This window comes from Sapajus apella, unplaced genomic scaffold (assembly GCF_009761245.1).
Source record: "Sapajus apella isolate SASKATOON/1434 unplaced genomic scaffold, GSC_monkey_1.0 scaffold13, whole genome shotgun sequence".
NCBI classification, from domain to species: Eukaryota; Metazoa; Chordata; class Mammalia; order Primates; family Cebidae; genus Sapajus; species Sapajus apella.
In genome coordinates, this window is record NW_022436953.1 from 18,411,761 (window position 1) to 18,432,335 (window position 20,575).

Here is a 20,575-nt window from a genome sequence, read left to right on the forward strand (position 1 = left end):
TTTAAGCCAGCTGCAGAAATTTGCATAAGTAACGAGAAGCCAAATGTTAATTCCCAAGACAATGGGGGAAATGTCTCCAGGGCATGTCAGAAGTCTTCACAGCAGCCCCTCTCATAACAGGCCTGGAGGCATAGGAGGAAAAAATGGTTTTGTGGGCTGGGCCCAGGGTTCCTGTGCTGTATGCAGCCTAGGGACTTGGTGTCCTGTGTCCCAGTTGCTCCTGCTATGACTAAAAGGAGCCAAGCTGTGGCTTTAGAGGGTGCAAGCCCCAAGCTTTGGCAGCCTCCACATGGTGTTGAGCCTGCGGGTGCACAGATGTTAAGAATTGAGGTTTGGGAACCTTGTCTACGTGTCAGAAGATCTATGGAAATGCTTGGATATCCACGCAAAAGTTTGCTGCAGGGGTGGGCCTCTAGTGGAGAACCTCTGGAGTGCAGTGTGGAAGGGGAATGTGGGATCGGATCCCCCACACAGAGTCCCTACTGTAACATCACCTAGTAGAGCTGTGAGAAGAGGGCCACTACCCTCCAGACCCCAGAACGATGGATCCACCTACAGTTTGCACTGTGTACCTGGAAAAGCTGCAGATGCTCAATGCCAGCCTGTGAAAGCAGCCAGGATGAGGCTGTACCCTGCAAAGCCATAGGGGTGGAGCTGCCCAAGACAATGGGAACCCACCTCTTGCATCAGTGTGACCTGGATGTGAGACCTGGAGTCAAAGGAGATGATTTGGGAGCTTTACAATTTGACTACCCTGCTGGATTTTGGACTTCTGTGGGCCTTGTAACCCCTTTGTTTTGGTTAATTTCTCCCATTTGGCATGGCTGTGTTTATCAAATACCTGTACCCTCATTGTATCTAGGAGGGAACTAGCTTGCTATTGATTTTGCAGGCTCATATACTGAAAGAACTTGCCTTGTCTCAGATGAGACTTTGGAGGTGCTGAAATGACTGAAGACGTTGGGGAACTGCTGGGAAAGCATGATTGGTTTTGAAATGTGAGGACATGAGATTTGGAGGGGCCAGGGGCAGAATGATATGGTTTGGGTGTGTTCCCATTCAAATCTCAATTTGAATCGTATCTCCTAGAATTCCTCTGTGCTATGGGAGGTAATTGCTATGGGAGGGGCTCAGGGGGAGGTAATTGAATCATGGGAGCCAGCTGTTCCTGTGCTTATCTTGTGATAGTGAATAAGTCTCACGAGACCTAATGGCTTTATCCGGGGTTTCTGCTTTTGCTTCTACCTCATTTTTCTCTTGCTGCTGCCATGTAAGAAGTGCCTTTTGCCTCCTGCCATGATTCTGAATCCTCCCCAGCCATGTGGAACTGTAAGTCCAATTAAACCTCCTTTTCTTCCCAGTTTTGGGTGTGTCTTTATCAGCAGTGTGAAAATGGACTAATATGCTTGGTAATTTATAATTAATAGAAATATATTGGCTCATGATTTTGGAGGCTGGGAAATCTAAGATCAAGAGGCTGGCATCTTGTAAGGGCTTTCTTGCTGCATCATTCCATGGCAGAAGATAAATAGAGGGTCAACGGATGTGTAAAAGGGTTCAAATCTTATCATTTTATAAGGAACTCATTCCCCTGATAATGACCTCACTCCTGAGGTAACAGTGTTAATCTGTTCATGAGGGCAGAGCCCTCATGGTCTGATCACCTCCCATTATGCCCTACCTCACAACACTAATCCAGAGTCTTAACTCAGATTAGCACCAGCTCAAAAGTCCAAAGTCTAGGGTCTCTTCTAAATCAGATATGGCTAAGACTCAAGACACAATCCATCCTGGGGCAAATTCCCTTCCAGCTATGAACCTATGAAATCAAAACAAGTTGTCTGTTTCCAAAGTACAATGGTGAGACAGGTGTAGGATATACATTCCTGTTCCAAAAGAGAAAAAAAGGGAGTAACACCCCAAATAAGTCCAGAACCCAACAGAACAAACAATGTTAAATCTGAAATCTTTTTTGACTTCATGTTTTATCTTCTGAGCACACTGGGGTGAGGACTGGGCCCCAAAGACCTCAGGCAGCCCAGCCCTTAGGCTTTGCTGGGCTCAGCCTACATAGCAGCTATCATTGGTTGGAGTCTCATGCCTGCTGCTCTTCCAGTGTGAGGCTGCATATGGGTGACTATAGTTTTGAGGTCTCAGAGGTAGCCCTGCTCCTGTGGCCCTATTAGACATTTCTCTAGTGATTACTTTAGGTAGCCACGGCTCCACAACTTGTACAGTCTGCACACCTGCAGAATTGGCACCACATGGATACATATCACCAAGGTTTATGGCCTATACTTCCCAGAGCTGTAGCCAGAGACAAACCCTGGTTTGCTTGAGCAGTGACTGGGGAAGCTAAAGAGAGTTGTGCCAGAATGCAGGGAGCAGATACTTTAGGCAGCACAGGACAGTGACTGCTGAGGTCCCATAGATGCCTTTCTGGAAACTGATCTCAGGATCCTAGATGGGAGGGGCAGACCAGAAGACCTCTAAAATACCTTCAAAATCTCTTTCTGTCTTGATGAGTAGCACTTGACTTCCTTTTATCCATGCTAATCCCTTTATACAATGGTTTCTTGGCCACGCTCTTGCATGTTTTGGTTTTTTGTTCTTTACACATGCAAGCTATGACTTTTCCATATTACTACTTTCTGCTTCCCTTTTAATAATGCATTTTGTTTTTACATTGTTCTACCCTCTGGCATCTTACTATATGCAGTTAAAAGTAGCCATGCAGCTTTCAATTTTGCTTAGAAATTTTTTCCATCAGATATCCCAGTGAAGCGGCTATATACCCTGGGGTTCGTCTTCATGCACCAGGAACATTTAGGGAACGGACACACACAGGAGTTTAAGAGTAGAGGTTTAATAGGTAGAAGAGAAGAGAAAGAGATACAGCTTCCTCTGTAAAGCAAGGGGTCTCTGATCAGAAAAGACTGGCTGGAAGTGAATGCACCGAGTTTTATAGTCCAGTTTGAGGAGGTGGTATCTGATTTATGTAGGGCTCACAGATTGGTTTGATCAGGTATGACATTACACAGTGCTTGGGGAAGGCTGGTTGCCCCACCCTAATCTTCTTATGCAAATGGACTTTCCTGTTGATCAGTACCATCTCATCTGCTCCTTAAAATACACATGGCTGGCAGAGAAGAGAAGATGGAGCCACGATTTTGAAAATCTCTAGTCCTTAGTTCCTGCCAGCATTTACCTGTGCAAGCTTGCAGCTTGCAGGCTGCTCTTTGTTAGAAAATTGGGCTGCTTTTCATTAAAAAGGAAAGCCTTACCGAGGACTACCATGCCCTTGCTAAATGACTAAGTAATTCCTTCCTAACTCCTATATCACTTGCTTATTGCCCTTAAATTGTGCCTTCCATGAAGCACTCAGATATGGGCACAATTAAGTCAAGTTATTTGCTGCTTCATATCAAGGATGGCTGTTGCTCCAGTTTACAATATCTTTTTCCTCATTTCTGTTTGAGATCTCAGGATTGCCTTTACTGTCCATATTTCTACCAATATTCTGATCACAAGCACTAATGTAATCTCTAGGAAGTTTTAGAGTTTCCCTGCAGTTCTCCTCTGAGCCCTCATCAGAATCATCCTTAATGTTTTCTTCATGGCAATACAAGCTTTTTCTGGCCCTTTTCTCCAAACTCCCCCAGCCTATACTTATTACTGAGTTTCAAAGTGGCTTCCCTATTTTCAGATGTTTGATAAAGCAGCATTCTATGCTTCAATAGCAGTTTTTTGTCTTATTCAGTTTTGTGCTGCTATAACAGAATACTTGAGAACTAGTAATTCATAATGAATAAAAATTTATTGACTTGTGATTCTGTTGGGAAGTCCAAGATTGAAGCGCCAGAGTTTGGCAAGAGCTTTCTTGCATCATTGCATGACGGAAGCACAAAGAGAGGGTGAAGAGAGAAACAGAGGAGGGCAAGAGGGGGTAAACTAATCCTTTTATAAGTAACGAATTCCTGCAATAACAGCATTAATCCATTTATTAGGACTCTGCCTTCATGGCCTAATCACCTCTCATTAGGCCCCACCTCCCCCCACTATTGCACTGGATTAAGTTTTCAAAACTTTTTTGGGGGGACACGTTCAAACCATAGCAGAGACTCTGGTTCATAATTAAATATTTTGTTTTAGGAGGCAATCAACTTGTTTTGGTTCAGCACACATGACCTAGCCCACTTTCCAAAAAACACTTAGAGCTTTACTGAGTTACAATTTACACCTTACAATATTCATCTTTTAAAAATGTACAGTTCAATTAAGTTTAGCATATTTAGAGAGTGGTACAACCATCCCCATTACCTAATTTTAGGCTGAAGAGCCAAATTATATAAACAAATTGGTATCTGTGACTTGTTAAAAAATAATTTCCATGGTATCTTATATAGTCAGTATAAAACCTAACTAATCTATACTTTAATGTATAAAAATGAGTTTTTATGATGATATTTTATTATAATATTCAGTATTTTACCATCTGAGTTATGAAAGCATATTATAATTTTCAAGAATGTAGAAATAAAATAACTGAGGTAGGCAAAACTTTAACATGGCCCTTTTGACTTTTATCGCTGGTATTACTGTCATGATTATGCTATGTTATTTGTCAAAAGGGAGATTATCTGGGTTTTCTTATTCTAATCACATGAGCCCTTTAAAAGCAGAGTGTTTCCCCTGGGTGGTAGCAGAAGAGGAAGTTAAGACTCAAGGCATAAGCTGGATTTGACATGCTAATGCTGGTATGAAGATGGAGAGAGCCATGCCTGAAAGTACTAGAGAGAGAGGCCTCTCGGTGCTGAGAGCAACTCCTGACTAGCAGTTGGCAAGGAAGTTGGGACCTCATTCATGCAACTGGAAGGAACTGAATTCTACTAACAATGAATAAGCCTGGAAGTAGATACTTTTCTGGAGCCTCTGGATAAGAGCCTAGCTCAGCTAACACTCATCTAAGTCTACAGGCTGACTTCTGCCCTGTAGAACTGTGAGATAATAAATGGATATTCTTTTAAATTTCTATGTTTATGGTAATTTGTTACTAGAAATAAAAACAAATTTAGGGGCATATTTAGCAAAAAATCATTGAAAAAACAAATCTGGCTGAATTTCAGTCAATGATATTAAGTTAACTAGAAAATTAAATTAATTCTTTAAACATGATGATCAATTGAGTCTTATTATCTTTAACAGTAATAATACAGGGTGATTATGATTTATTAATTTAAGGTTTTTATAACACCTTGTGTACCTTTCTTTGATTTCGTTAGTGTGCCATGAATGATTAGAATTAATGTTCTAAATGTTTGGGATATACTAATTGCTGTCTGGATCCATGAAAGGAAGATGCTCTGGCATTTTAGATATCTGATTTATTTTACCCTATTTCACTCACAGTAGACTTCCAGTCTACCATTTGAGCCAAAAAGTGAATAGGAAAAATATTTTACAGATAGCATAAGGTTATGAAATGATCAGTAGATGTGATTCAGTTTAGCCAAAAGGGGAAGAGATTGATCTTATCACTGATAGTAGATTAATTTGAAAATAATGATTACCATGTGCAAGAGAAGTACTCTATGATTAAATAATGTTTGAGTTGTATAGTTATCTCAGTAGCTTAAGGGAATGTTGAAGGAAAAATATATTAATGAGCTGGAATCTTATTTGGAAATATCCTTGTTAGAATTATAGAGCACAGAATCAGCTGATGTTTTAGTCCACTTGTTTTGCTGTGAAGGAATACTGGAGGCTGGATTGTGTATAAGGAAAAGAGATTTGTTTGGCTCATGATTCTGCAGGATGTACAAGAAGCATGGCACCAGCATCTGCTTGTAGTGAGGGGCTCAGGCTTGCTTCCACTCATGGCAGAAGACAAATGGGAGCTGGTGTCTGCAGAGATCATATGGCAGGAGAGGAAACAAGGGGTAGAAGGGGCCAGGCTCTTTTTAATAACCAACTCTTTCAAAAACTAATAGAGCAAGAACTCACTCATTACTGTGAAGATGGCCCAAAGCCATTCCTGAAGGATCTGCTTCCGTGATCCAAACATCTCTCAGTAGGCCTCATCTCTGGCATTGAGGGTCAAATTTCAATGTAAGGTTTGGAGGAGTCATATATAAAAACCATAGCAGTTGAGAATTAGGTCTCAAACTCAGATAGATAATGGTTAAATATAAGCTATATCAATACCGAATTGGAGAATGTGATTTTCATGTGTGGCCATAATGGGCTAGTACTTCACTTCAGAATTAGACTACCCACTCATTTATGGGCCAGGTTAGGCAACTGCTGGTCTGTTTGTGGGGCAGGACCGCAATAGTGGAAGATAGTAGTCAGAATGCATCTCTTGTGCCTAGAATAGACTGACAATGATTGATCTGATAAAGAAGTTAGGAAAAACAGTCCCATTTACCATAGCAAAACAAAAAACCAAAAAAACCTTACATGCGTGCACACACACACACACACACACACACATCAAAAACTTAGGAATAAGTTTAACCAAGGAGGTAAAAGATCTATGTATAGGAAACTAGAAAACATTAATGAAAGAAATTGAAGATGACACAAATAAATGGAAAGATACTTTGTGTATTCATGAAGTGAAAGAATATTGTTAAAATGTCCGTATTACCCAGAGAAATCCACAGATTCAATGCAATCCTATCAAACTAGAAATTGAAAAATCCTACAATTTGTTTGAAACTACAAAAGACCCCAAATAGCAAAAGCAATCTTGAGCAAAAAGAACAAAGCTAGAGGCATTATACTACCTGATTTGTCTTTAAAAAGTTCATGAAGGCTGAGTGGTGTGTTGGCTCACGCCTTTAATCCCAGCACTTTGGGAGGCTGAGGCTGGTGGATCATGAGGTCAGGAGTTCGAGACCAGCCTGGCCAACATGGTGAAACCCAATCTCTACTAAAAATACAAAACTAGCTAGGCATAGTGGTGCATGCCTGTGATTCTAGCTACTCAGGAAGCTGAGGGAGGAGAATCACTTGAACCCAGAAGGCGGAGATTGCAGTGAGCCGAGATAGTGCCATTGCACTCCAGCCTGGGCAGCAAGAACGAAGCTCTGTCTCAAAAAAAAAAAAAGTTCATGGAAAATGCATATTATGAAAAAACTGCATGAATTTCAAAATTTTTTGCACCAAAATAAACTCATACTAAATTGTTATATCTGAATGGAATCAAGTTTGAGGCACTAAGGAGGATAAGACATTTGTTTGAAAAGAGCCCCTATTGGAGTAACGTGAATTCTGCTAAAATTGAAGTGAGAGCAAACATCAAATTCATGGTGAAGCTTGGGTGGAAGAAGGGGAAATTATTGATGCTTTATGAAAAGTTTATGAGGACAATGCCCCAAAGAAATCAGCAGCTTACAAATGTGTAACTCATTTTAAGAAGAAATGAGATGATGTTGAAGATGAAGCCTGCAGTAGCAGACTATTCACATCAATTTGTGAGGAAAAAATTCATCTTGTTCATGCTGTAATTGAGGAAGACTGATGTTTGACAACAGAAACAATAGCCAACACCACAGACATCTCAATTAATTCAACTTACTTAATTCTGAATGAAAATTAAAGTTGAGTAAACTTTCCACTTGATGGGTGCCAAAACCACTAGGACCAGATTAGCTCCAGATAAAAGCAGAGATTTTATTGGAAATTTTAAACAATAGGATCAAGATCCTGAAGCATTTGTTTGAAGAATTGTAACAGGTGAAACATAGCTTTACCACTACAATCCTGAAGACAAAGCACAATGAAAGCAGTGGCTACCAGGAGGTAGAAGGGTTTCAATCAAAGCAAAAGTGGACTGGTCAAGAGCAAAGGTCATGGCAACAGTTTTTGGGGATGTTAAAGGCATTTTGCTTATTGACTTTCTGTATGGCCAAAGTGTAAAATCTACTTATTCTGAGAGTGTTTTGAGATTTAGCCAAAACTTTAGCAGAAAAACACCTGGGAAAGCTTCACAAGAGGGCCTTTCTTCACTGACAATGCTTCTGTTCATTTCTTTTATCAAACAAGGGCAATGTGATGAGAGTTTCTACAGGAAATCAGTAGGCATCCACCTTATAGTACTTATTTGGTTCCTTTTGAGGTTTTTTTTTGGTTTGTTTATTTCCTAATTGGTGTGGTTTGGCTATGTCCCCACCCAAATCTCATCTTGAATTCCCACATGTTGTGGGAGGGATTCAGTGGGAGGTAATTGAATCATGGGGGCAAATCTTTCTCATGCTGTTCTTGTGATAGTAAGTCTCATGAGATCTAATGGTTTTATAAAGAGGATTTCCCCTGCAAAAGCTCTCTTTCTTTGCCTGCTGCTATCCATGTAAGATGTGACTTGCTCCTCCTTGCCTTTGCCATGATTATGAGCCATCCTTAGCTATGTGGAAGTGTAAGTCCATTAAATCTCTTTCTTTTGTAAATTGCCCACTCTTGGGTATATCTTTATCAGCAGCATGAAAATGGGCTAATGCACTAATCTTAAAATGTGTTCAAAGGGCACCTATTTTTCCTCAGTTAATAATGTAAACAAGACTGCATTAACATGGTTAAATTCCCAGGACCTTCAGCTATTAAGAGATGGAATAAATGGTATCATTGCTTACAAAAGCTTCTTGACTTTGATGGAGCTTATGTTGAGAAATAAAGTTTATGTTTTTTATTTTTATCTTTTAATTTTATTTTTTTCCCATGAACTTTTAAAGTCATCTCATAGTTATTAAAACAGCATGGTACCTGCATAAAAACAGACAAATTGACCAATGGAACAGGATAGAGAGCCCAGAAATAAATTTATACATCTACTGACCACTGATTTTCAAACAGAGTCTTGAGGAATACACAATGGGGAAAAGACAGTCTCGTTAATAAATGATTCTGGAAAAACTAGGTATCCACATATAGAAGAATGAAATTGGACCCTTATCTCATCCCTTATACAAGAATCAACTCAAAATGGATTAAAGATTTAAAAGGAAGATCTGAAACTAAAACAACAGAAGAGAACATAGGAGAAAAGGTATGACTTGTCTCAGCAATGATTTCTTGCATGACTCCAGAAGCACAAACACAAAGCAAAAGCAAAAACAGACAAATAATATTGAATCAAAAAACTTCTGTACATGAAAGGAAGTAATAGAGTGAAGACACCACCCAGGCATTGAGAGAAAATATTGCAAATCATACATCAGATAAGGGACTCATACCCAAGACATGTAAGGAACTCAAACCACTCAATAACAAGAAAACAAATAACCCTATTTAAACATGGGCAAAGAATCTGAATAGACATTTCTCAAAAGAAGACATCCAGAAGGCCAATAAATGTATGAAAAAATGCTCAACATTACTAATCATTAGGGAAATGCAGATCAAAACCACAATGGGATGTCATCTCATACCCCTTAAAATGGCTCTTATCAAAAAGATTAAAGATAACAAGTGTTGGTGAGGATATGGCAAAAAGGGAATTCTTGTATACTGTTGGAGGGGAGTAAACTAGCACAGCCATTTTGAAAAGCAGTATGGACATTCGTCAGAAAACTAAAAAGAGAATTACCATATGATCCAGCAATCTGGGTATATATCCAAAGGAATTGAAATCAGTATGTTGGATGTTTGCATTCACATGTTCATTGCAGCATTATTCGTAATATCCAATATTTGGAAACAACCTAAGTGCCCACCAAGGGATGAATGGATAAAAAAAGAGGTATATATACATAGCGAAATAGTATTCAGCCTATAAAAGGACAAAATCCTGTCATTTGTGACAACATGGGTGAAACTAGAGGCCATGATGCTAGGCATAATAAGCTAATGTTAGAAAGACAGATATCACCTGATCTGACATGTGAAATCTAAAAATTTGAATCAATTGAAGTAGAGAGTAGAATGGTCCTTACTAGAAGCTGCGGGTGGTGGTTGGTTGGGCAGGGAAAGGAAAAATACTGGTCAAAGGGTGCAAAGTTTCAGTTAGGGAAAATAAGTGTTCTATTATTCTGTGGGTGTTCTGTTGTACAAAAAGGGACTAATATTAGTAATTATGCATTATATATTTTATATACTACCTTGCTAATAGAGTGGCTTTTAAATGTTTTTGCTGGAAAAATATATATGTGGGATGATGGATGTTAATTAGCCTGATCTGCTCAATCTGCAATATATACATGTATTGAAGCATCACATCTTACCCCATGAATATATATAATTATTATTTGTCAATAAAGATGAAATAAAAATAAAAAAGGAATTAATAAGCTGTTAACTAATATTTTAACTAGAAATCCTGTTTTAAAAAAGTTTTCTATGTGAAAAAAGGTTTACAAAAACCACCATCCTGCATAAAGACTATCCCTGAGTGGATCCAACTATTCCTTGTAGGGTGGTTATGCCAGGATTAAACCTATATTCTGTGATAAACAGGATTTATTGTTTCACAGATTTTGTAATAGTAAAACTGTAACACTTTCTTATTTTTAGAATATATTAAAATATTATATATCCATAGTCAGGATAGATAACAACATCCCACTAGATTTAATTTTAGTATTGTCTAATGTTTGTGTTAGTTTTCCTGCATTTATTTAGTGGCCAACCTTGTATTATAAACAGCCCAGCATGCTTTTAATTAAGGACTCTGCACTGGGCACTTTCAGCTAGAATGAGACATTGACAAGGCATATGGATATGTGGCAGGCATTTAGACAGGTGATTGGCAAACTTTTCCTGTAAAGGGCCAGATAGTAGATATTTTAGGCTTTGCTGACTAGATGGTCTCTGTTGCCAATATTCAACTCTGTCCTCGTAGTATGTTAGCAATCTTAGACAATATTTAAACAAACTAGTGTAGTTGTGTTCCAGTAAAACTTCCTTTACACAAAGAGACAGTAGGTTAGTAGTTTATATAGTACCAATCTAGACGAATAAGTCATTATGGTTGTCAGTTCAAGAAGAGGAATGATACAAAGTTTAAAACAAAGTTGTTTGAAACTTATAATACATTTTAGAATTCATATTAGAAATAGTAGTTATGCAAAAGACTATTTTACTTTTTGTAGGGAGTTGAACTATATGCTAACTAATTTCTGGAGAGCTCTACACAATTGGAATGTAAGGATATTAGGAGTAAGAAGTGAAAAAATAAATTTCATTTCTTTTACCTTGTTTGGTGGCATCCTTCCATGCTTCCAGTAGACTGCAGTTGGCAAAGAGGAAACCCTTTTATAGTAAATGGAGGAAAAGGTGGACTCTTTAGTGCTGAGGATGAGGAATTCGGGGATTGTGGTGAGTAGTTTCCTTTTAAGTTTGGGAAATTGTACTACTGAAGGTGAATAGGATGGGACAGGGTGTGTAGTTTTCAGGTACTCCTATTGTTTAGCGTAGGTGGGGAGGCATAACAGTTCCATCACATCACTTCTTATAAGAGGGAGATAAGGATTACTATGGTAACTCCTACCGTGTGTGTTTCTTTGGTTGTCTTTGCTTGTAGGTTTTTACTCAAGAAATCTTTGCCCAGTCCAATATTCTGGAGAGTTTTCCCAATGTTTTCTTATAGTAGTTCATATGCTTAATTATCTTTTATTATGCTAGACATTTTTTTCTGAAAATTATTGATAGAAATAATTTGAGGCCCAGGGTAATGTTATCTTTCTTCAGAGAGTATCATGTATCTTCTGTTAGGAGACTTGGCATATCAGCAATTCTAACAGCACCATAAGCTGATTTTAAGACACAGAGTTTTCTGCTGCTCAGGTGACTCATAACTAACCTACATTCCAGGTGAAGACTGGTTAACTTCTGGTATAGCATTATGTTAATAGCAAGTCATGTTCCAAGTCAGAGTGCCCTGTTGTTTCTTTGAGCCCATATGTTTTGTGGGTTATTGGCGCTACCAAATGCACTCTTAGCCTTTGGCAATCTCTTCTAAATAAGCAAATGTCTCAGAACAAAACCATCTCTGAATGCTTGCCTCCTCTTAAGCAATTTGCAGCTTCTGGATCTTGGCATGGTACATTTTATCATGTTGTTACTTATAAGATTTTAAAGTTGTTCTTTAGCTTTTTAAGTTATCTTCAGTAGAGAGTTTTTCTGAATTACTGCATTTGGTATTATTATTGAAAGTGAAAAATCAGGGCAAGTTATTTAACCTGTGACTTAAAATGTGCTTCAGATTTCTCATTTGTAATATGGAGTTATTAATTAGTATCTCATGGGGTTTTTGAGATTTTTTAATGAGGCAACGCATTGTGTGTTTAGAGTGGTTACTGACATGTAGAAAATGCTCAAATTATTATTACATTCATTTGAGAATATGGGAATTTGTTTGTTGTTCTTCAAGGATTTTCCAGGCATGAATTAGCCACTTTATTACGGAAGTAATTTGCAGGGATTGTGAAAGACTTGCAAATGACATTAACATTGACTGACATTTTTGTCAACCCTGATTTAGGTAAATTAAGTTTCTTCTCCCTAATGTATTTAAGGCTCTATACTATAAGGAAAATTTGATTTCATCTAAAAGTAGATAATGGCCCTGATATATATGTATGTATGTGTGTATGTTTATGTGAATATGTAAAAACTGATTAGCTGTGATGTGTGTGTGTATATGCATATATAAATATAGTATGTAAATGTTAAGTGGGAAGACATTTTAATTATTTAAAATGTGGTCTCTTGATAAAATAATTGGGCTGGAGGTAAGAGAACCAAAACTCAGTAGAATTGTTGAGGTTTTTGGGCCGTGCGCGGCCACTCATGCCTGTAATCCCAGCACTTTGGGATGCCGAGGCAGGTGGATCACGAGGTCAGGAGATCGAGACCATCCTGACCAACATGCCGAAATCCCGTCTCTACTAAAATAAAAAAAATTAGCCAGACGTCGTAGCGGGCACCTGTAGTCCCAGCTACTTGGGAGGCTGAGGCAGGAGAATTGCTTGACCCGGGAGGCAGAGGTTGCAGTGAGCCGAGATCACACCACTGCACTCCAGCCTGGTGGCAGAGAGATTCCGTCTAAAAAAAAAAAAAAAAAAAAGAGTTGAGGTTTTTGTTTTAAATATTTTTAAATTCTGAAAATCTAAAGTTTTTCTAAGTATCTTTTTTGTTTTTATGCATAAAATAGGAGATATAATACCTTTTTATTTGTCCTGTTTTAAAAATTGATTGAGTCCTTGGACTAGATGTAGACAGGAGAAAATGTTAATAAAAAATGTATTTATAGCAGAACTCTGTAAAGTCTGGTGACACCTATTTTAGCAATACTGGTACATGAAGAACAAATATAGCTTATGTGGTAACTCCCCAAAGTGGGACATAAATATACTGTTTCTCTATTTCATAGATTTGTATTTGATCTTCCTTCTGCCTCCACCTAATTTTTGTGCAGATGAAGTTTAACTTACTCTATTTTGCATCAACATTGAATCCTTCAGTACCATGTTCAATCTTTCAGGACTTATTTCCCATGTAAATGGAAATGGTCATGATATATTAAGGTTTAAAGAAATCTAAAATAAGTATCTTTTGAGATGTAGAGAAATACAGCTATCTGAAATTTTCCTAAGTTGTAAATAAATCCTCCTTTTTGGAAAGTGTTGTGTCCCATTCTGTTGGCTTAATGACTTTTAAATTTTGTTATCCTGCCGTATGTCTTAAAGTTATTTTAAGGTAATTATTTTCATTATTTTGTTTTATCTTCCAGGTTAACAGAGCCTTCTGGATATTTAACAGATGGTCCAATTAACTATAAATATAAAACTAAATGTACATGGCTCATTGAAGGCTAGTAAGTATATAGTCTGGATCAAATTATTTTATTCTTAAATGGTAAAGGTGACCATATTAATATTAAAACATTAAAGTATAATGACTTTATCATTTAGTTTGTTTATTATTTGATAACATTTACAACTTCTAGACATCACATTTAATATAAATTACACTACCTCTTCACTTGTGACAATAGTTTATATATATTTTGTTTTTGAGTTATGTTACTGTGGTATCAAATTGAGTAGGCATTTTTCTGGTTTATTTTGAACATCTTGTTATGAAATTTATAGACATCATAGAAAGCATAAAATTATTTCATGCTGTGTTATGCCATCCATATTATTTAGCATTTTAGTTTGAAGGGTATTTTTAAAAGAACATTTTGTAGAAGAGAGAGTTAATTATTCATTTAGAGGTATTTTCACTAATTAGGGCTTGAAACATAATTTATCTATTTAAATGTATTGTGAGTGGAGCATAAAAGAATTGATGTGAATTATTTTTGAACCATTTTATAATTTCTAAAGAGTACATTTGGAAAATTTTTTATTTAATTTTTTTTAACTTAAAAGCTATTTTTTCTTTGCTGTGCACCTATAGTCTCATTTTGTTTATTTGTTAACATTATATCACATTGAGAATTTTGATTAAAATTTAAATAATTTTTTAGTGCCTCTACTTACGGGTTCTGTAGAAATAAGAATAGTGGCTTCTTGAGTGTTGATTTTTTAAAATCAACTTTATTCAAGTACCATTTGCATACAACAAAATGCACCCATTTTAAGTGTACAGTTTCATAAGGTTTCAGTGATGTATATAATCTGTGTAACCTCTACCTTAAATCAAGACATATAACTTTTTTTTTTTTTTTGAGGCAGTCTTACTCTGTTGCCCAGGCTGGAGTGCAGTGGCATTATCTTGGCCCACTGCAGCCTCTGGCTCTTGAGTTCAAGCAATTCTTCTGCTTCAGTCTCCCGAGTAGCTGGGACTATGCGTGCGCGCTGCCATGCCTGGCTAATTTTTGTATTTTTAGTAGACACGGAGTTTCACCATGTTGGCCAGGATAGTCTTGATCTCTTGACCCCATGATCTGCCTGCTGCAGCCTCCCAAAGTGCTGGGATTACAGACGTGAGCCACTGCACATAGCTGAACATTTTTTATTGACTACATTTTTAGAAAATAATGATCATACATATGTCCTGTTAATAGATTTTGAAAGTTACATTTTATTTTTACAAATTAGATATGATGGCTTATCAATCTTTTACCCTGGTGTTATAAGGATTTGTAGCAAAGTTATATATGAACAGATTTCTAATAAAATACCCTGTCTAAAGTTTCAACACTCGGTGCTTTGTATATTATATGATAAATATTATGTATTTATTCGCTCTATGCTTTATATATTGTTAATCAAAATAATTTTATTTTTTTTCAGCCCAAATGCAGTGTTAAGATTAAGATTCAATCATTTTGCTACAGAATGTAGCTGGGATCATATGTATGTTTATGATGGAGATTCAATATATGCACCTTTAATAGCTGTACTTAGGTGAGTAATTATGTTTAATTAGTTGCAGAAAAGTAACTATGTGTAATTGCTTAACTTAAATATATATTGATATATACTGCAAAATAAATTTAATAAAGATTGATAGTTAAATTTCACAGATGACTATAATACTTTATTATATACTGTAACTGCCAGTTTAGGTTATAATTATGTAAATATTTATATAAGAAATAAGTAAGTACTATATTGGAAATATAGCTTTCTTTCTAACTATTTTTTATTTTCATTGTATTTAGTTTATTTTTTTAACAAGGCTTGAATATGTTTTCAGAACTATCTATTTGGATATATTAGAGTGAGTTCTAGGTGACAAGCAAATAAATAGACAAGTTTTTCTTTAGTAGTTGTCTTTTTATTTCAGTGAAATGATAAAATTTTAAATTTTGCATAAAAGGGTTAAGTTATGCTTTGTGCAGTGGTTAATAAAGATGGAGTTTCTACCAATTCTCAAAATGTGAGAATTTTGTTTGCTTCAAAATATTTTATTGTTAGCAGTAAGGTATACTATTAATTTTAAAATTATAGCATTGTATCAATTTAAAAATCTTATGTATGTATGTTTAGATTATTATAAAAGTTTTCATGAGTAGGAGAAAATCTAGTAGACACAAAAATTATGAACATGTAGTATAGATTTTGTATATAATTTAACATGATTGTTGGTAAGTTACTTATTATTTATTTTTGCTATTTACACAGTAGTTCTTATATGTTCTGTCATTGTTGAAAATTTAAGTAAGGATAAAAGCTTATTGGTCCCTTCAAAGTTTTTTACTTCAAATTTTTTGTTTTACTATTAATGTGGAAAATATTGTTTTATTTTGTTCTGTTTTATCAGGAATGTGAATTATTATTTTGGACAAATATGTGAGGACTTGTATTTCCTTAGGAGCTTGGATACTACTTCTGTGATATTGCTATTGCTTAAATTTTGAGTCGTTTGAACATTAGAAAAAGGATAGTCACAAGTAGCCCTTCGTCTAAGGACAATAGAGAGAAAATAGAGTAGAGACTTGCAAATGATTATGTTGTCAGATAATCTATTGTAACAATTCAGTTTGATCCTCACTTCATACATTTATTTTGAGCAATTTAAACATAACTTTGCTATCTTTACTCTATTTTTATGATACTGTTGACTGACCATCATTAAGATGTGTGCCTGTTCATTTGTTTATCTAGTAATTCTAATTACTTTGTATTAATTAATACTCATCTATTAGCATTCTTACCAACACTTTCCTGTTACTAAAGGAAGATAATTAGCAGGTGGGATTTAGTATATGGCTGTGAAGATGTAATTGGTGATTTCTCATTAGCAAGTGTTCTTGTTAGCCCTCCTAAGGGAAATGGAAAACTCATGTTTATTGATATTGAATATCCACTTGATGTTAAGCACTATGCTAGGCATTTTAAATGTCATCTAATCCTCACAAAGATCTTGTTGGGGAAGTATTAAGTACTATTATTCCTATTTTACAGTTGAGAAAATTGACATTCAGAAAAGCTGTTTTCTTTTAATAGATGGTAGAGCTAGGATTAGGACTTGAATCTCAGTCTTCTGATTTAAAAGTATATGCTGTTTGTATTTCATCTTGCTAAGAATTCAGAATCTAATATGTTTGAATTATTTCAATTATATAAATATTTATTACTCAACACTTAATTCCAGAGACTTTCGCAAGCTTGGAGGACATAGTAAGGAATAAGGCATAGGCTATTGCAGTGACTTTAGATACTACCTCCAGTTGGGCCAGATCAGATTTCCTAGGTTAAGTGCACAGTCCTCTACAACAGGGGTCTTCTCTCCACCCCCGACCCCTGTACTGGTTTGTGCCCTGTTAGGAACAGGGCCACACAGTAGGAAGTGAGTGGTGGTCTGGCGAGCAAAGCTTCATCTTTATTTACAGCTGATCCCCATTGCTTGCATTACTGCCTGAGCTTTACCTCCTGTCAGATCAGTGGTGGCATTAGATTCTCATAGGAGTGAGGACTCTATAGTGAACTGCGCATGTGAGGGTTCTAGGTTGCTCTCTCCTTATGAGAATCTAATGCCTGATGATCTGTCACTGTCTCCTGTCACCCCCAGATGGGACCATATAATTGCAGGAAATCAAGCTCTGGGTTCCCACTGATTCTACATTATGGTGGGTTGCATAATTTTTTCATTACATATTACATTGCGATAATCATAGAAATAAAGTACACAATAAATGTAATATTCTTGAATCATCCCGAAATCATCCTCCCTCTGGTCTGTGGAAAAATTGTCTTCCATGAAACCAGTCCCTGGTTCCAAAAATGTTGGTGACCGCTGCTCTATAAGACTGCTGTCATTTTAGACACTAGCTGCAAGCTTGGTGGTCCCCACCTACTCTGATCATATGGCTACAAATTTAGGAGTTCCTATTCTCTCCTAAAAGTTTGATAATTCACTAGAATTATCATAGAACTAAGGAAAGTTCTACACTTATGACTATAGTTTTATCATAGAGGATAGAAATCAGAGCCAGCCAAATAAAGAGATGTATAGAGTGAGGTCTGGGAGGATCATAAATGCAAAGCTTCTGGGTCCTCAGAATGTGTTACCTACCCAGCACGTCAACATGTAGCACCAACAAGGAAGCTAGCTCATCTGAGCTTCAGGTGTCCAGCGTTTTATTGAAGTTTCATTATGTAGCCATGAATGATTGAATCATTGGCCATGAGGCTGAACTCAAATCTTCAGGCCCTCCCATTGCCTTCGTTCTTGGGAAATTAGGCTGATACCATACACTGGCCCCAACACTTTAGTCACTTGGTGAGTGTTTCTGGAATTATCTCTTTAGCTTAAGTTAATTAGGGGCTCACCATGAGTCACTTCATCGGCATACATTGTCCGGGCCCACCATGAATAAAAAGACACCGCTATTACTCAGGAAATTTCAAGGATTTAGAAAATATCATTGAAATCTTGGGGCCAAAATCATTGTCCCCAAGAACTGGGGACAAAAGTCAGCCAAATTCTTTAGTGTGCAGTGGTCATGCATTAATGAGGGGATGTAAACATATTTTTCTCATAGCTTAGTTAGTATTATAATCAAGTTATGAAGGAGTACTATATAATTTCAAAATAAAGAATTAATCCTTCCTGTTGACTTTCATCATGAGTAGAAGAATGAAATATGGGGGCCAGATAGGACATTCTAGAGAGAGAAAAACATATATACAAAGGTATAGACACATTAAAGAGCATCATATTTTAGGACAATAGTAAAATATTTTGAGTAACTTGATTGTAGGAAATACAAAGTCACTTAGGAGTTATGTTACCCCAAAACAGCAATCAGTGACATTTACTTAATGCTCATTTTGTGCTGGACAATGTGCACGAGTTCTTTATAAGCATTAATTTATTTAATCCTCAAAATAACATTTAGGTAAGTGTTGATATTGCAATTTTACAAATGGAGAATTGAAATACAGAGACTTTCTGTGAGTGGCCCAAGTTTGTGTAGCTGATAAGTAAGAATATGAATCTAGATTGTACAATTATAGATCCTAATCCCTTAATCACTGTAATATTGCTTTCTTATACAGCTCACTAAAGAAGCTGGACTTTTATTCTATAGGCAAGACTTTTTAGAATGTGGAGAATAGATTGGAATGGATAATTGTTTTTTTTGTTTGTTTTTTTACTGTGTGCTAGATAATTGTGTGTTGGATGCTGTGTTTTGAAATCATGAATCATAATAATTTAAGGCCTAGAAAGATGATATTCTTGCAGAGACTACCTGGGGACGCTAGCAATCCACATTCAACTCAGTCCTAACTCAGATATTGAGATGATTCATAGCTCAGCTACAGTGCAGTTCTTTGGAGGGTCTGACTTAAGGTAGTTTGCTTTTACTTCCAATCACTGGAGTCCCAGTTCTACATGAGGACCCTGGGTTTCACTTTTTGTTTCCCTTGCTCTGTAAAATCCTTGAAATTACCACCCGTCTTTTTGTAGCCCTTCAGATCTTACCTCCAGTCTTGAATTCAGCAAGTGCCAATAGGGCACATGGCCTCAATGCCTGGGCAGATCTTCAAGCTGATTTTATTGTTTTTATATAATTTGTCATTTTACTATACTTTGGTTGGTCCAGATTTCCTGGTGCATTATACAATAAGTGGAAACTCTCTTTCATTTGTTGTTTTTAAAATGCTTACAGACTAAAAATCAAAGAAAACTATTCTTTTTATCTCTTTCAGAGAGCTCTCAGAGACTAGCTATATCTATTATAAAGATCTATTATTTTTAGTAATACTTTTATCTAATTTTATTACACTGAACAATATGTATGTATAACTAAGACTGGTATCATAGAATTTGTATTCTTTTGAGAGTCTCATTTTAAAATTATTTGTTGCTTCACAAACATAACCTAGTAGATGTAATAATTACTAAAGCATTAAATTAAGTTTATTATTTTTTAACTTGTTTGTATTTGAGAATGTATTTTCCAAATAAATTATTTGACTATAATATTTCATTTGTGTGTTAAATATGATTTGAATGGGGGAATTCAATTCTTAGTGGTACCTAAACATAATTTTAACTCTGTCTAAAGGAATTGACTATGTTGAATTACATAATTTGTTGTTAGCAGCTTCTTTTCTTTCACCTATTGCATGTTTTCTTAGATTTAAAGACGTTAGATTGTCTAACTAAATGAAGATAGGTAATTTTCTGCATGAACAAGTAGCCTTAAACAGAAGAAGTTACTGCTTTAGTACTCTTTAGTTTATACATTTATATCTCCCCTACCCCAAATTTTTGTTTGTGTGCATATGGGCTTATGTGAGCAATATTCTGTTTTGGAATAGTTATATATTAATGCAATTTGCATGGATAAAATTTAAAAAACATAAAAGTATATATTAAAAAAATTTTTAAAGTAAACATTTTAAATCACTTAGATGAATGTATTGAAAATGTACCACTATAACTAGAATATGATTGTAATTGCTTAGCTGATGTAGAGTGTCTGACAGCTTCATCAGATTTTGAAACCAATCAGAATAAGTAAAGGTATAGGGTCACTTATTAGAGTAGCAAGGTGACTTTAAGTGAAGTTTTATGTGAATTAAGTGAAAGACTACCTTGTAGTATTATGACAGGATAGATAGCAGGACAAAAAGGAGAAATGAGACATTGCCTTACAAATAGTGATACAAAA

General features: G+C 36.1%; 1 protein-coding gene and 1 long non-coding RNA gene across 10 annotated transcripts in view; one reads left to right on the top strand and one right to left on the bottom strand.

Moving 5' to 3' along the window:
• The window catches only part of ATRNL1 (attractin like 1), an 842,256-nt gene that overhangs the window by 17,940 nt on the left and 803,741 nt on the right, over positions 1-20,575 (top strand). For 7 of the 9 annotated variants that reach the window (XR_004269856.1, XR_004269857.1, XM_032281122.1 and 4 more), the window contains 2 exons: positions 13,730-13,813; positions 15,240-15,353. Coding sequence is in view for 7 of the 9 variants with exons in the window: in XM_032281122.1 (XP_032137013.1) it covers positions 13,730-13,813; positions 15,240-15,353 (198 nt within the window). In the remaining 2 variants the exon portion in view is untranslated. Of the gene's footprint in view, positions 1-11,926; positions 12,038-12,082; positions 12,479-13,729; positions 13,814-15,239; positions 15,354-20,575 lie in introns of those variants that run through there. The other 2 variants (XM_032281127.1, XM_032281126.1) reach the window with 2 other exon arrangements.
• LOC116553670 lies at positions 969-8,238 on the bottom strand. Its single transcript, XR_004269859.1, has 3 exons — positions 8,201-8,238; positions 4,961-4,964; positions 969-1,094 (listed from the first exon to the last, which is right to left on the bottom strand). It is a non-coding gene; the product is annotated as an uncharacterized LOC116553670 (long non-coding RNA).